General features: G+C 42.6%; 1 protein-coding gene across 8 annotated transcripts in view; it reads right to left on the bottom strand.

The window, feature by feature from the left end:
- LOC134346629 (protein PRRC2A-like) overlaps positions 1-17,018 on the bottom strand; it is a 149,775-nt gene that overhangs the window by 12,928 nt on the left and 119,829 nt on the right. For all 8 annotated transcript variants that reach the window (XM_063048091.1, XM_063048086.1, XM_063048089.1 and 5 more), the window contains 4 exons: positions 14,349-14,520; positions 9,681-9,796; positions 8,553-8,689; positions 7,508-7,754 (listed from right to left, as the gene is read on the bottom strand). In XM_063048091.1, coding sequence (XP_062904161.1) covers positions 7,508-7,754; positions 8,553-8,689; positions 9,681-9,796; positions 14,349-14,520 — 672 coding nt within the window. The remainder of the gene's footprint in view (positions 1-7,507; positions 7,755-8,552; positions 8,690-9,680; positions 9,797-14,348; positions 14,521-17,018) is intronic.

Here is a 17,018-nt window from a genome sequence, read left to right as displayed (position 1 = left end):
GAGAATACGGATCACAGGCAGACAGAAGGGACATCATTAACTTAATTAGTACTGCAAAACATCACTGGCGAAAGGTCCTGTTCCTGTGTGATCCAGATACATATAGAAGTCATTGTCTGACAAACGTACAAAATTAACCAAATGTTTAATTACATGTATAGTACTAATCAAGCAGAGTTAGAGTATGTTATTTGGGTTTTGCACAATAGCAGTGATTTCAATGAAACACAAGATTCTTCAAGATCTTGCATGGCAAGTGCCAAGAGGATGCCAACTCAGACTAGCAAATACAAAGCTGGAGGTGCTCTCAGGCTGAAAGAGTGGGACAAGAAAGGTTAGTCAGAGGGTTATGAATCTTTGGAATTCTCTACTGTAGATGATCATTGTTGCTCAGTACACAAACAAATTGCAAGAAACAGATTTTAGGAACCAAGTTAGTAACTGAGGATTGAGCAAAATGGATGCAGGATACCACCTCAATGAACAGCTAAGAGGTTACTCAAAGGGAATCAAGGCATAGTGCAGGAGAGTACAGACGAGGTACCGATCTCCCCTAAATGAACACATTTTAATAAAAGTGTTTGATGAGGTGCCTCCAGCACACCAACCTCGTCCCGTGATTTTATGCTCGAGCACTGCTACTTAGCTTAAAAAAAAGAGGCCGTGAAGATTTCACTTTCTGATCAGAGCAACATGTTAAACAAAACAGTTTGGCAGGGAGAGAAACCCTGCAATGAACTCAGAATTTGCTTAATCCATAACAACTCCCAGAAGCAGCTGCCACTTACCACACAACGGCCTCACTTTCATAGGTAACTCAACCCTTATCCTTGGGAGCTTAGTTTTCACACGGAAGCTCACAACTAAATGATGTGGGTGAACAACTGAAGGCTCATCCCAAATAGTTTGAATTGAAACACCGGCTTCAGATGGGTGAGAGATTAGTACATGATGTGACTGTTTGAGCATCTACCCAGGGTATAAATGTGCTCAAGTTATTCTTTATGTCTGACATATGGAACTCAAAGGAAACCTATCCTTCCAGCAATGCCTGTGGTAGCAGTACCCACACTCATGCAGATGTGTCTTGCATGAAACGTACTTCTGTGACACATGTTAAACTTAAAAAAGAATGCAGGACTGAAGGTGCTGTTTTTAATGCACGAAGCAGTCAGAGTAAGGTGGCTGAACTTGTGGCACAATCAGAGATTGGTTGGTATGACGCTGCGAGCATCACCAAGTCATAGCTGAAAGGCAGCCATAGTTGGGAGCTTAACATCAAAGGATATACTTCGTAATAAAAGGACAGGCAGGTAAGCATAGGTGGTGGTGTGGTTTTGTTGGTAAGAGATGAAATTACATCTTTAGAAAGAGGTGACATAGGGCCAGAGAATGATGAATCTTTGAGTGACATTAAACTGCAAAGGTAAAAAAGTGGAATCATATATAGGCCTCCAAATAGTAGCCAAGATATGGGGTTGCGATTGCAAAGGGAGCTGGAAAAGGTATGTAATAAGGGTAATGACACAATTGTAAAGGGGGACTACAATATGCAAGGAGATTGGGAAAGTCAGGTTGGTGTCGGATCGCCTGAGAGGAAATTTGTTCAATTCCTTTAAGATGGCTTTTTTTTTAAAAAAAAGAGCAGCTTGTGCTTGAGCTTACTTGGAGAAAGGCCATCTTAGATTGGGTGTTGTGCAACAACCCAGATCTGATTAGGGAGCTTAATGGGAAAAAAAATGCCCTTAGAGGTAGTGATCATAATATGATTGAATTCATACTGCAATTTGAGAGCGAGAAGCACAAATCACATGTATCAGTATCACAATGGAATAAAGGGAATTACAGAGGCATGAGAGGAGCTTGCCCAGGTGGATTGGAGGAGGATACTGGTGGGGATGACAGGACAGCAGAGATAGTTGAAGTTTCTGGGAATAGTTCACAAAGCACAGAATAAGACCATAAGATAGGAGCAGAAATAGGCCATTCAGCCCACCAAGTCTGCTCCACCATTCAAACATGGGCTGATCCAATTTTTCCAGTCAGCTCCACTCCCCTGCCTTCTACCCATAACCCTTTGATGCCCTAGCTAATCAAGAACCTATCTATATCTGCCTTAAATGTACCGAATGACTTGGCCTCCAGAGCTGCTCGTGGCAACAAATTCCACAGATTTACCACCCTCCGACTAAAGTAATTTCTCCGCTTCTCTGTTCTAAATGGACGTCCTTTAATCCTGAAGTCGTGCCCTCGAGTCCTAGACTCTCCTACTATGGGAAATAACTTTGCCATATCTAATCTGTTCCGGCCTTTTAACATTCGGAATGTTTCTATGAGATCCCCCCTCATCCTCCTGAACTCCAGGGAATACAGCCCGAGAGCTGCCAGATGTTCCTCATACAGTAACCCTTTCATTCCCGGAATCATTCTTTTGAACCTTCTCCAACGTCAGTATATCCTTTCTAAAATAAGGAGCCCAAAACTGCACACAATACCCCAAGTGTGGTCTCATGAGTGCCTTATAGAGCCTCAACATCACATCCCTGCTTTTAACGAATGCCAACATTGCATCTGCCTTCTTCACCACCGACTCAACCTGGAGTTTAACCTTCAAGGTGTCCTGCACAAGGTCTCCCAAGTCCCTTTGCATCTCTGCATTTTGAATTCTCTCCCCATCTAAATAATAATCTGCCCATTTATTTCTTCCACCAAAGTGCATGACCATACATTTTCCAACATAGTATTTCATTTGCCACTTCTTTGCCCATTCCCTAAACTATCCAAGTCTCTCTGCAGGCCGTTTCCTCAGCACTACCCACTCCTCCACCTATTTTTGTATTATTCGCAAATTTAGCCACAAATCCATTAATCCCATAGTCCAAATCATTGACATACATCATAAAAAGTGGCAGTCCCAACAACAACCCCTGTGGAACTCCACTGGTAACCAGCAGCCAGTCACAAGAGGATCCCTTTATTCCCACTCTGTTTTCTGCTGATCAGCTAATGCCCCACCCATGCTAGTAACTTTGCCGTAATTCATGGGCTCTTATCTTGCTAAGCAGCCTCATGTGCAGCACTTTGTCAAAGGTCTTCTAAAAATCCAAGGATAGATATGTTCCATGGAATTTCTTAAATGGCAAGGGTAGGCAACTGAGGTTGACAAGGGAAATTAAGGACTGCATAAGAGCCAAGGAAAAGGCATAAAAGGTAGCAAGTGTGTGGGGAGCTGGACGATTCAGAAGCTTTTAAAATCCAACAAAAAGCAACTAAAAAAACTAAAGGGAAAAAATGAAATATGAGGGCAAATAATATAAAGCATGATATCAAAAGTTTTTTCAGTTATATAAAATGTAAAAGGGAGGTGAAAGCTGATACTGGAAAATGATGCTGGTGGGGTAGTAATGGGGACAACAAAATGGCAGATGAACTTAATGGGTACTTTGCATCTGTCTTCACTGTGGAAGATACTAGCAGTGTGCCAGAGGTCCGTGAGTGCCAGGGAACAGGAGTGAGTGCCATTACTATTACAAAAGGAAAAAGTGCTAGGCAAACTGAAAGTTCTTAAGGTGGTTAAGTCACCTGGACCAGATGGACTACATCCCAGAGTCTTGAGAGATTGCTGAAGAGGTATCTGATGCATTGGTCATGAGCTTTCAAGAATCAATTGATTCTGGCATGCTCCTAGAGGACCGGATGATTGCAAATGTCACTCCACTCTTTAAGAAGGGAGGAAGGCAAAAGAAAGGAAATTATAGGTCAGTGGTTGAGAAAGTGTTGGAGTTTATTATTAAGAATGAGATTTCGGGGTATTTGGAGACTAATGATAAAATAAGTCAGCATGTAGCCATGTAACTCAAATAGATTTGTCAGGCAAGAGTTCTTTGAAGTAACAAACATGGTGGACACGGGAGAGGCAGAGGATGTCATTTACTTGGATTTTCAGTAAGGTGTTGATAAGATGCCACACATGAGGCTGCATAACAAGATAAAATCCTCTGGTGTTACAGGAAAGATACTGGCATGGATAGAGGAATGGCTGACAGGCAGGAGGCAGTGTGTGGAAATAAACAGGGCCTTTCCTGGTTGGCTGCCAGTGACTAGTGGTGTTCCACAGTGGTCAATATTGGAACCTCTGCTTTTCACATTGTCAATAATTTGGATAATGGAATTGATAGCTTTATGGCAAAGTTTGCGGATGATACAAAGATAGGTGGAGGGATATGTAGTGCTGAGGAAGCCACGCGATTGCAGCAGGATTTAGACAAATTGGAAGAATGGGCAAAAAAGTGGCAGATAGAATATGGCGTTGGAAATGCATAACTATGCATTTTGGTAAAAGAAACAATAGTGCAGACTATTATCTAAATAGGAAGAGGGTTCAAACGGAGGTGCAGAGTGACTTAGGAGTCCTTCATGCAAGACTCCCAGAAGGTTAATTTACAGGTTGAATCTGTGGTAAAGGCAGTAAATACAACATCAACATTTATTTCAAGGGGAATAGAACATAAAAGGAGATGATGCTGAGCCTTTATAAAACATTAGTCAGGCCACACTTGGAGTATCATCAACAATTTTGGGTCCCATATCTCAGAAAGGATTTGCTGACATTGGAGAATCCAGAGGAGGTTCACAAGGATGATTCCAGGAATGACAGGATTAACATGAGTTTCTGGCAGCTTTGGGCTCACCGGAATTTAGAGAATGCGGGGGGGATCTCACTGAATCCAGGAGGTTCACGAGGATGATTCCAGGAATGACGGGGTTAACGAGTTTTTGGCAGCTTTGGGCTCACTGGAATTTAGAAGAATGCGGGGGGATCTCACTGAAACCTAGATAAGGTTGGGAGGACTTTTTTTTCCCTATGGTGGGTGTATCCAGAAATAGAGGCCACAGCCTCAAAATTGAGGGGCAACCTTTTACAGAGGTAAGGAGGGACTATTTTAGCTAGAGAGTAGTGAATCTATGGCATGCTCACCGACAGACTGCAGTGGAGGCCAAGTCTGTGGGTATACTTAAGGCAGAAGTTGATCGTTTCCTGAACTATCAGGGCATCAAAGGATATGGCGATAAGGCAAATGTATGGTGTTAAATGGGATGTGGGATCAGCCATGATGGACTGGCAGAGCTGACTCGATGGCCCAATGCTGCTGCTATATATTTTGGTCCGATACCTCTACCAGTGAAAGCCCTCATTAGTCAACAAGAGTATTTTTTAAAAAATGAATCACTTGAAATGTACTAATTCTTTCTGACTCCCCCCACTAATGTAACTTCTTTTCTCTGCACCCCACTTATGGAAGGCACTTCTTTCACAACAAAGCAGTAACCAAGTTAGTGCTAATTTGACTTCCACATTCATATGGTTGGCAGCAAAAATAGCACAATGCAATGATCGAGAAGGGTCGTTTCCTCTTTCGGCAACATTCCTACAGCACACTCAACATAACCTGGACAAGACTCGTGGAAGTGGTTAACTGTCAACAAGCAAAGGGATTCTAACCAGCTTCCCATGATTTCCAACAGCATTAGTACTGCTAAAACCTCCAGTTTTCAATTAGCTCTGCATTTTAAATACTATGGCAGTAACACAAGGTGGAAGACTGGGGATCTTGCATTTTATGCCCCAAAGCCTTTCCAACATCGAGACAGCAAAAATCAGATGGAATACTTTGCACGTGCCTTGGATGCAGCTGCAAGATGAGAAATTAGGTACATTCCTGAACTAAGTGGCACACTAGATTTGCAGTAGATATATAGTCCCTTTGCAACCCTCATCCTTGGATGCTCTTGTCTTCACATGGAAGCTCACAACAAAATGACATGGATGAGCAATAAGGGCTACAGTGTGCACCAGCTGCAAGATGAACTGCAGCAAATTCCACCAGACTTCCCAATCTCAACCACTGTGTATAAATGTGCATGTGCATACCAGATTCCCCTCCATGATGAGCTGGAAAGTGCTCTTCCTTCATCACAAGGTCTAAATCCTGGAACTGTCTATTCCACAACTGTCTGCAGCAGTCCTAAGAATGCCCTCTCACTAGGATCAGGAATAAGCATTAAATTCTAGCATATCTCCATGCCCACATACGGGTGGAAAATAGTGCCATTCCAGCTAATGTGTGCCCCATGATCCTGCCCTGAGGCAGTTAATGCAGCACAGGGATAGGGTGAAATATGATACCTTTTTAACTTAAATGCACTAGCTCCAGCATGCAGCTGAGTGGCGACTGTTTCTCTTCCCCTTTTAGCATATAAACGGGTTCACATTTATGCCTGTTAAGTACTGGCAAATGATCAACCACAAAAGAGCCTAGGTTAATTCCAACCTGTGTTGATAAACTACTGTGCCATTTCACTCCTTCAATACCACAGCAAATGACAGGATTAAATTCAGAAGAAGCCTTCTCTCATAGCATCTTTAGCCTATCCCTGCTCCCCTAGACACAAATCCGAATTGTTATTTCCAGTAGTTCTGGTGTCTCAGAAAGGCAGTGCCCAATATTAAGGACCCTCCGCACCCAGGGCATGCCCTTTTCTCATTGTTACATCAGATAGGAAGTACAGAAACCTGAAGACTCACACTTAGCGATTCAGGAACAGCTTCTTCCCCTTAACAATCCAATTCCTAAATGAACACTGAACCCATGAATACTACTTCACATTTTTAATATATTATTTCTGTTTTTGCATGATTTTCAATCTATTTAATATACATACATTGTAATTGATTTACTTATTTTTACTTTTTTTTCTTCTACATTGAACTGCTGCTGCTAACAAATTTTGCAACACATGCTGATGATGATAAACCTGATTCTGATTACCATTTACGTTCACAAGGACAGTGACTTTGTCTAACAATTCACTGTTGAGAAGGGTTTTGAACAGGGAATATTCTGAGAAAGGTGGCAAGAAATGTGCAGCACGAAATTATGGTAGCAAAAATGCTACAATTCATGTACGATGTACAATTTATATTCTGTGCTTTGTCTGAACTTATATGCTTGTGATACCACTGCAACGTTTTCTCATTGTAGATGTACTTCACTGTACTTGTGCGGAGGACAATAAGCTCAACCTGGCTATTAATGGTCAGTGCTGCTGCTTACTTGTGACCCAGGTTCAGTGCCGATCACCAGCACTGCCTGGGTTTCCCCTGCGTTCTCCAGTTTCTTTCCATCTCCCAAAAGGTGTGGCAACAGAAAAATTGTCCCTCATGTGGCTGGGTGGGACAAGAGATGCAAATATGAATGCAACACCCTAAAGGAATTAGTAGGGGTATGGGATGGAGAGAACTGAGCCAGTTGGCAGAACAGCATTACTCATTATTCCATGAGGGAACATGCTAGAGAGAAAGTGAAAATAACAGTCCCAAATGGGTAAGGCCCTAAAGAGATTGGATCAAGAAACAGGTCAAGGTGGTGGGAGTCGATCCACAGAGAAAGGCAATAAACCCTTTAGCCAACTCTGCATGGTTGAGATCCTGGTACAGGCCCCTTACCTGTATTAACTGAGAGTCAATGAGCTGGGAGTTGCCCAGTTGCGTGTTGTAAATGACGGACATCGGAGGAGTGCAAGCTGCCTGCTGGTAGGGCAGCCCTGCTGGAGCCTTTGTTACCTCCCCAGCTTGCATTGCTGAGAAGCCGACATACTGACCCTTCACCGGACCCCCAGATATTAGCGTTGAGCCTTGAACCATGGCTGCAGAGGGTGGGGACAGTCCAGGCTGGAGGTACAACTGTTGGGACCTGTCAAGTAAAACAGATACTTACATTTAAATATTCACCGGCAAAAAATAGGAATAGAGGGAATAAGCGATTTGCAGCATTTATATATAATAAAAAAAAATGGATTCCTCCTCTCGTCCACAAATCCCAGCAGCCTCCTAGTGTTAAGAGTTTGATGGTTTTCACTTTTAAGAAAATAATCTGTGGTGAAGAGTTCAAGGAAGGCAGCTTTAACCCTCCACCACCCATGTAAGTGAGTGGATGTGCTTTTCTGGAACAAAAAAATGCAAGACACTAGGGCAGAGATGATTCAGCCTTTTTACCAGATACTTCCTAGCTTTCTGGACCCAAGAATGAAAACCTTCAATACAAAAGGCTCAATGGCCCTGGGATTTTAAAAAAAATATTTCTCCAGCTGGAATAGTTGGTTTGTTCTGCAAATTTTCCTACAACTTACAGTACTGTCAAATGGATCCTATGCTCCATCAAAAGCTCCCTATGGTTCCTATTTCTTTCACATGAAACCAATTTGCTCTGAAGTGCAATATTTACATCTTCAAAGCATTCTGAACAATGAGAAACCCACACTTGTAATTTTTTTAAGAAGTGATGTCTGATGCAAGTTCTTGAAGTTTATAATCTGTTTATCCTTGGTGCAATGGCTCAGATGATAAAACTATGCTGAGGAATTATATCTGAAGAGTAGTGATGATTGCCATAAGATGACACGGAGTGCCTTCACGCTTTGCTCTATTTCTTGCAGAAGAATTAGAGGGGCAGACCTGCTGTTCTTATTCCACTGAAATGACAAAGTCGTACCTGAAAGACTGAAGGGAAGCAAACATATCCTGTGTTTGGGAGACCGGTGTCCCTTGTTGGATGCCAAGGGCAGAAACCTGCGTCTGGCCCTGCAGGGGAGTGTGAAGAGGAAGCGTGATCTGTTGTGTTGGAATCGCCTGCAACAGAAAACAGTAGCTTGTAACAATCTAGCTTCCTTACTAAGTTGTTTGAAATTTGTTTGTGTGGAAATTTAAAGACAAAGTATCAAAACTAGTTATCCATGAGAATCAAGCCAATTATGATTGCAAAGTGGACTGCAGAGATTTTAATGTTTGGGATTAACATGGAAGAGCACAGGAACAGCGATTCGCCTTGAGACCCCTTGGGTGTAAGGGCAGAGATCATTGTGGTAACCTCTTCTCAGTGAAGGGCTTGAAGGATAGGTCTTTGGACTGCATGGAAATGGAGGGAGGTTTTTTTTATGTTCAATGTTCAAAAGATCAGAGCATCCACAATCTTAATGAATGATAGAGCAGACTCAACGGCCGACTTTAATATCTTACCTAGTCAATAAGTGGCTGCAAATATCTTCTGTTCCAATGTCATAATAGAACGCGGATATCATTGAAACCTACCAAATATTGGAACGCCTACATAGAGTGGATGCAGGGAAGATGTATCCAATAGTAGGTGGGACTAGGACCAGGAGAAAACAGCCCAAGAGAAGGATGTCTCTTTGGAACAGATATGAAGAGGAATTTCTTTAGTAGAGAGTGGTAAATCTGTAGAATTCATTGCCACAGACAGTTATGGAGGCTATCACTGGGTACATTTAAATCAGAGGTTGATAGGTACTTAATTAGTCAGAGCAAAGATTATGGGGAGAAGGCAGGAGAATGGGTTTGAGAGATGTATTATAAATTAGCCACGATTGAATAGCAGAGCAGACAGTGGGCCAAATAGCCTAATTCTGCTCCTGTCTGATGGTCTTAAGAAGCACTGCAGAAGTGCTTCTAGTTTTATTCCTTTCCACCATGAAATAAGTGTTTGTAAGGACAATACCTACTGCATGATAAACTGGCTCTAAAGGTCAAGACCCTCTATCAGAAACAGCCTGACCACATTAGCAGCAACTTGTAATACCATATGGGATTACAAAGCTCTTACCCGTGAGAGGCCATGTTGAAACCCTTGATGCTGAGAGATGGAGGGAGGCATTCCACGAGGCTGACCACTGTAGTAATGACTGTCCACGTAGCAGGGTGGAATCTGGCCACTTGGGGCTGTGGGAGTCAGGAAACAAAACGATTCAGCTTTCAAAATGCAAAGAAAGTCTGCTTCTGCAAAACAAGTGGGAACAACAAACTGCATGGTTGTGAACAAGATGGACAGCTCAAGTTAACCTGCTAAAGAAACAGTGAAGACTCAATCCCTTGTGTTTACAGTGGAAATAAATTAGGATTAAATGGCATGACAGGAAATATAGCAGCTACAGCTAGAGACAGTGTAGAGCTGAAAGTGAATATAGGGAAGAACCTTTGATGGAAGATTCAATGAAGCTACTTTAAAATGAACCAAAGTCTTTCTGTGGGACCATGTTCCATCAGCAGATGGTGCTACTGCACTGCATTAACGAATGCTCTTTCCAAAAGCAGAAAAATGAAACATCTTCATACAATGCTGGAGGAACTCAGCACGTCAGGCAGCATCCATGGAGGGAAATGGAGAGTGGATGTTTTGGTCTTGACCTGAAAAGTCAGCTGTCTGTTTCCATCCATAGATCCTGCCTGACCCGCTGAGTTTCTCCAGTGTTTTGATTTGTTCCAAATCCAGGCATCTGCAGTCTTTTGTGCCTCCCTAGTCACGAGCATGCGACTTACACTCCGTGCCACTTATCTGTTAGTTCTGGTACTTAAAATGGCCACTAAGTATATGCTTGCGGTCTTCTCCTGCTGTATCCCAACCACTTCAAGGTGCGTTCAGGGACAATCTTCTGCACACCACTGTTGTAACACGTTTTTCAGCTACTGTTGCCTTTTGTCAGCTTGAACCAATCTGGCCATTCTCCCCTCACCTTTCATTTGCAAGGCATTTTTGCCCACAGAACTGCCACTCACTGGAACTGATTTTTTTTGTTTTTCCACACCATTCTCGGTAAACTCTAGAGACTGTTGTATATGGAAATCCCAGGAGATCAAGTTCTGACATATTCAAACCACCCCATCTGGCACCAACAAGCTTTCTACTCAGTTAGATCACATTCCTTCCCTCCTCTCATGTTTGGTCTAAACAACCGAACCTCTTGACCATATCTGTATGCTTTTATGCATTGAGTTACTGTCACACTATTGGCTGAGATATTTGCATTAACAAGCAGGTGTACAGGTATATTTAATGAAGTGGCTACTGCATATGTACTGTCCATACACATGAACAAGTGTTTATGAGACTTGCAGGAAGGAGTTGCTGGGATTCATCAAGGATGCAGGCATCTTCAGTTGTGTGGGAAGTAGTGCAGTCATATGTTTGCAGGATGCTCAGAAATTTGAATGGTTAAATATCCTGGTTTAGTAATGTTGCCCTTAGTTAGCCAATGCTTTTATTTAAATATAATGCCAGCAGGTTGCATTTCCTATTTGCAAACTGATTGAGTTAGGAGCACTTCTCTGGAACAAAAGTGTCATAACATGGGCAAGACCTGTACTGCTTTGCTCTTGCGGTGTGTTGATTATTTAAAAATGCACCAAACTTAAGTCAGACATCCCACCTCTCCCGGAAGATCTGGGAGTCTCCCGCATATCGATAGTGGCTCCCTGACGCCCGGAAATTATATACGATATCCCGGAAATAGATTTTTTTTGAGAGGGAGAGGGAGAGGGAGAGGGAGAGCGAGCATCCTGATTGGTCTCTCTTCATGCGAAGAGTGGTCCCCAACCACCGGGCCGTGTGGAAACAATATGATTTGGCGCTATGAAGCGCTATGAGTCATTTGCACCTTTCCTCATTCCCTGTCACACACTGTTGAACTTGAACGCACGAGAGGTCATTATGCACACGTCATCCATGTCAGTGCGGGAAGGAGATCAACTCCTCGAGCTTGTAAATGATGGCGGGCTGAAAAGTATGTTTGACATAACATCTCTGCCGGCATTCTGGATCAAAGTCAAGGCTAAATATCCTGAGATAGCCACGAAAGCACTGAAAACGTTGCTTCCATTTCCAACATCATATCGCTGCAAAGCGGAGTTTTCTGCAACGAATGCAATGAAAACTAAATTACGGAATAGACTGGACATAAGGAACCCCCTTCGAGTATTGCTGTCTCCCCTCACCCCTCGATGGGACCGTCTTGTTGCAGGAAAACAAGCCCAGGGCTCGCACTGATTCAGCAATATTGGTGTGTTGCAATGATTTTATGTCTTCATACGGGGAAAATATGCGCTGTGTGTTTAATATCCAAACGCTACTTAAAATATTATGATGCTATTGACTTATCACCTATATTCTGGTCGTGATTACCCGCCCCCCACCGGCTCCGCAAGAATATTGTCAATATTAAACCGGTCCGCGGTGCAAAAAAGGTTGGTGACTCTTGCTAAGTAGACCTATCAGTTTTCTCTGTGGGCGGGCTTTACAGTCGACCTCAAAAATAATGACAGTGTTGCTCGCTGCACTGTTTGCAACAGTGACTTTTCTATTGCCCACGGTGGGTTAAAATGTAAAAGACATGTTGAGGTGAGTTTAACAGGTGTCATTACAGCATAGCTAACGTTATTTAAACTAGCTGGCTAGCTGCTAAGGAGCTACGGTATTGATGTCCTACGTGATGAGGCCAAACTCCCTGTAGACTTGCTTAAAGTTGTAATAGAATAAACATGATAATATAAGTACATATTTTAGTGTCACATTTGCTGCATATACTTAACTTGGTTTACAGATTAGACAAAATAACTAAACAAAGTATTACATACAACCTTGGAGGTTGACGGGGGGGGGAGGGGAGGAGATATAGTGTGTGTGTGTGTGTGGGGGGCGGGGTGCTACCTCCCTGAAATGAGTTTTTGCAGGGTGGGATGTCTGTTACGTGTAGTAAAGAACCATACGTAGATAACTTGCCAATTGCATTCTGGTTCTATTCAGAGCTGTTAAACAATCTCACACGAGTTATGAGCTGAGATGGCAGTCATAAACTAGGGCACTGAGTACAGAAGTTAGGATATTATGTTGAAGTTGTACAAGATGCTAGCAAGGCCAAATTAAGGGTATTGTATACAGTTGTCACCAACCTACAGGAAAGATATCAATAACTTAGAAAGAATACAGAGAAAAGCTAAAAGGATGTTGCCAGAATGAGTTACAGGGGAAGGTTGAATAGGTTAGGACCACCACCCCCCGCAGAGTGTAGGGGATGGAGGGGAGATCTTAGATGTATACAGAATTATAATGGGTACAGAAAGGATGAATGGATGCAGGTTTCCTCCCACCCATGGATTAAGTGAGAGGTCACAGGACTAGGGTGAAATGTGAAATATTTAAGGGGAAACCTGAGGGGGAACTACTTCACCTAGTGAGTGCCGCGAATGGATTGAGCTGCTGGCAGAAGTGGTAGATGAGGGTCCAATTTTAACATTTGAGAGGTTTGGACAGGTACACGGATGGGAGCGGTTTGAAGGGATATGATCTGGGTGCAGGTAGATGGGACTAAGATCAGATTAGTATTGACAAGATGGGCCAAAGGGCCCATTTCTGAGCCGTGATACTCTACAATAGCAATAGAAAGTAATCTGGGAGTCTTAAAAGAATGTCAAAAAGCAAGTAGGGATCTAGCAGAACCTGCAAACTACACTAATGCTCACTAGCCCTGGCAGAGCCAGAAGATCACAGGTTCAAATCTTGCCAGTGCATTCAACACACAATTTTGGGCTGCTAATCCAGTAACTACAGCACCATCAGGTGCTCTCACTGAGAAAAGCTATGATGCAGTTCACTCAGGTCACATGTCATTACTATGAAGAGTGGCCAGGCAGGTTTTGAGATTACTCGCAGATAGTTATACTTGCAATGTCAATAATGACTTTTACACTTGTTATGATGGACACAGACTTATTTCCAATATTACAACTACCATTACTGCTTGCAGCAATGCACAAACTGCTGGGGGAACTCAAACAGCAGCAATGGAGGGGAATAAACAGCTGACTTTTCGGGCTGAGACCCCTAATCAGAATTGGCCAAACTCCCCCCAACCCTAGCTCTAATATTTGCCATGTCTGACCTTCCCCTCTGAGGTGAAACCTTTCTCACTACTGCAAAGTACAGGGACTGAAAGGCAAAACTGAAATGCAAGCCTTCTTTGTCTCTAGTAACTCAAGAGTTGGATGAGGTAATTAGGACTGTCAGTACATTTATCTCAGTACTCTCTGGGCGGGACTAGAAAGTAATAAGAGATTAATACAGCACCTGGATAAAATGAAACCACAACATCAAACATCTGGATAGTCAGATGCTCAGTTCAAGCAGCATTTGCCAAAATGCCAGGTTGGTATTTTGTGCTTGCAAACCTTCCCCAGGACAGAAGACAATACAGTAGGTAATTTCAAACAGACATTCAGGTGGTGGGAAGAAGTAGCAAGTAGCAGTACACAAAGTGAAAGACACGAGAGGTGATTGGGAATGTACAAGTAACAAGGTGAGATTTAGCTCTAGTAGTAAAATTTGATGTAATACCAAGCAGAACAGGGAAGGAGGGACAGTGGTAGGGAGTGGAGATGATAAACAAGGTGGTGGAGTAGTGAGACAGCATAGACATTGCTGTGGCATTTTGAAGTACTCAACCTGAGAGTGCGGCAGATGGGGCCACAGATGCCACAGGTATTGCTGGAATGGAGGTGACGAAGGAGTGGTAGCCACCAGTCATCTCAGGGACATCTGTGCTGGTCACACTTGCAGCAACCTCCTTCTCTGTGACACTCGGCGACTTCTCCCATGCCTTGCGAGCAGATTCCATCTGAGAGTCAGAGTACAATAAGCAAAAATCGACTGGCACGAGCCGACACAAACCAAGCCCAGAATTACCATTCGGGTTTCTTAAAAAGTGAAATGACTAGAAAATGCCTGTGAAAAATATACAAAGCGTAACTGTAGATTCTAACTTCCAAATGCAGCCTGTACCTGGAGACTGGTGTCATAAAAGCAACTGGCTACAGTGGAAAGGTTTGTTTTTCAAGTAAGAAATTTATTAACAGAATAGAAAAGTTAATGTCATAAAACAACACTGCTTACTAAATACTACCTTAGGATTTATACAGTATATTTGCTACTGCACTTTATAGTAAATTTTAGGTATTGCACTGTGCTGCTGCCACAAAACAGATTTCACAACACATGTCAGTGATAACAAATGTGATTGAGTTAACATGAGATATTGTTATAGCTTGTCAGAAAGTCTAACATGCTGGTCATGTTTTCCTTCACATGATATTGATAAAGTTTAAGGGAATGGAGGATTCTCAAGATCCCTGTAAACAATGAATTAAGTACTGACTATGTCTGTGACTGCAGTGTGTTTGAATGTCTCACAGCTGCTTTCTTTGGAGCAAGATAAGGGTTAAAGTTCACCCAGATCTACATAGATGTCTCTGGGCTTTTCACACCTTTTGATTTTGACAAATAGCAGTACCTGATGGAAATTAGAACATTCCTTTCCTAAAGCATAAACTTGACGGATATTCTTATCTTTATAATTAAGTTGTGGCTCCAGCAAACCAAGTAGGATATTCTTTTCTTTAATTAAGGTGGCTGGAGTGTCTAACAAATTGATTGTACTTTTGTATCAATAGTCCATTGACTTGGCCGGAATAGTTATCAAACTGATTGTCTCTGTATCAATAGGCCATTGACTTGGCCGGAATGGTTATCAAATTGATTGTTCTTTTGTATTGGTGGCCTTATAACTTCTGACAATTCTGACATCGGGCAGTGAACTTGTAGAACCGCCGGGGAGATGAGAAAGGTTCTTTCCCTGATGTCAGGTCCAAGTTTACTCGCCGGCTGAGCTTGAAGAAATAAACGGGTGGAAAGATAAGTAACCATCTTTTTGTGCTGTCGTTATTTGATCCAGCAAAGTTACGTTTACAATACAGTAGCATAAAATGAGAGACACATTGGAGATCAGGATGAGCTTGAATATACAGCACATCTCGGTCAGAATGGAGATGAATGGGCCAAAAGCCCTTTCTCCATGTTGTACAAGCACATTTGTGCATGTGTCCATAAATGGCGTGTTTATAACGTAGGCACTCATCTAGATTTTACTTACATTTTAGAGTGTACCTACCTTCATCACCTATTCAGGCAGTGCGTTCCCCGATTCCAAATATTATCTGACAAACAAACATCTCAGATGCACCTTTAAATCCCTGATCCTAAACCATCCACTTTCACTTTAGAAACATGTATGGGGAAAATTTTCCACCACCTTTCCAATCCATGTCCCTTTACCAGGTCCTGAGAGCACCTCCCCAACGCATTGACCTACATGTTGCATACCACCCTAATTCAGAAATGTATTGCCATTCCTGTTGCAATTAGTCTTAATCTGTAACTTGTTAAACCTAAAAAAATGCTGAAGAAACACTGAAGCACTGCAGCCAGTATGAAGAGATGGCTCCCCATCATCTTTGCTCGTGATGCCAACAGCACTGGCAACACCTGCATTTTGCAAATGAACAAGGAAAACGTGGCAACCAAGCCGTCTGCTCAAGTGTAGACTTCGCAATCAGACATCAACACCACATACTATCATAGCACTCAGGCGGGAGGCAGGAAGCAAACATTCCATAACAGAAAGGAATATCTTTAAGGAGCTGAGATAAGACCTCCAGAAGTAGACATAGGGTTGTTCAACTATTGGTTCTGATGTCAAGGGTATTCTGCTAGTGATGTGCTTCAACAATATAGATAGTTATTTAAATTCAACTGCTGCACCAATTTTGGGACAAATCCCCATAACATTTTATGTGAAGTGGTATGTTCGTTGGTGGTATAAGTACTTATTTACTTATTGAGAAACAGCGTGGAATTGGCCGTTCCAGCCCTCCGAGCCACACTACCCAACAACCCACCGATTTAACCTAGCATAGTCACAGTACAATTGACAATAACCAATTAATCTATCAACCCATTATGTCTTTGGACTGTGGGAGGAAACTGGAGCACACAAAGGAAACCTATGTGGACACGGGGAGAGCAGGCAGTGGCAGAAATCGAACCCAAGTTACCTGCCATAAAGCTTTGTATCGTGAATTTTTTTGGGGGGGGGGGGAGGAGAAATGGGAGAAAATGGGTGTGCTTTTTAAAGGGGTTGAATGATAAAAAGAATACCTGAACCACAGGTCAAGCAATAAGTACCTTTGCTCTTAGGGAAGTGTGTCCAGTGGGGGAGAGGGGCGGGGGAAAGCATATAGGCACCTACTCTAAAGGCTCAAATCAGCACAGAGGTGGGAT

This window comes from Mobula hypostoma, chromosome 5 (genome assembly GCF_963921235.1).
Source record: "Mobula hypostoma chromosome 5, sMobHyp1.1, whole genome shotgun sequence".
Lineage (NCBI taxonomy): Eukaryota > Metazoa > Chordata > Chondrichthyes > Myliobatiformes > Myliobatidae > Mobula > Mobula hypostoma.
Note: the sequence above shows the minus strand (reverse complement) of the source record. Positions and strands in the feature narration are given on the sequence as shown.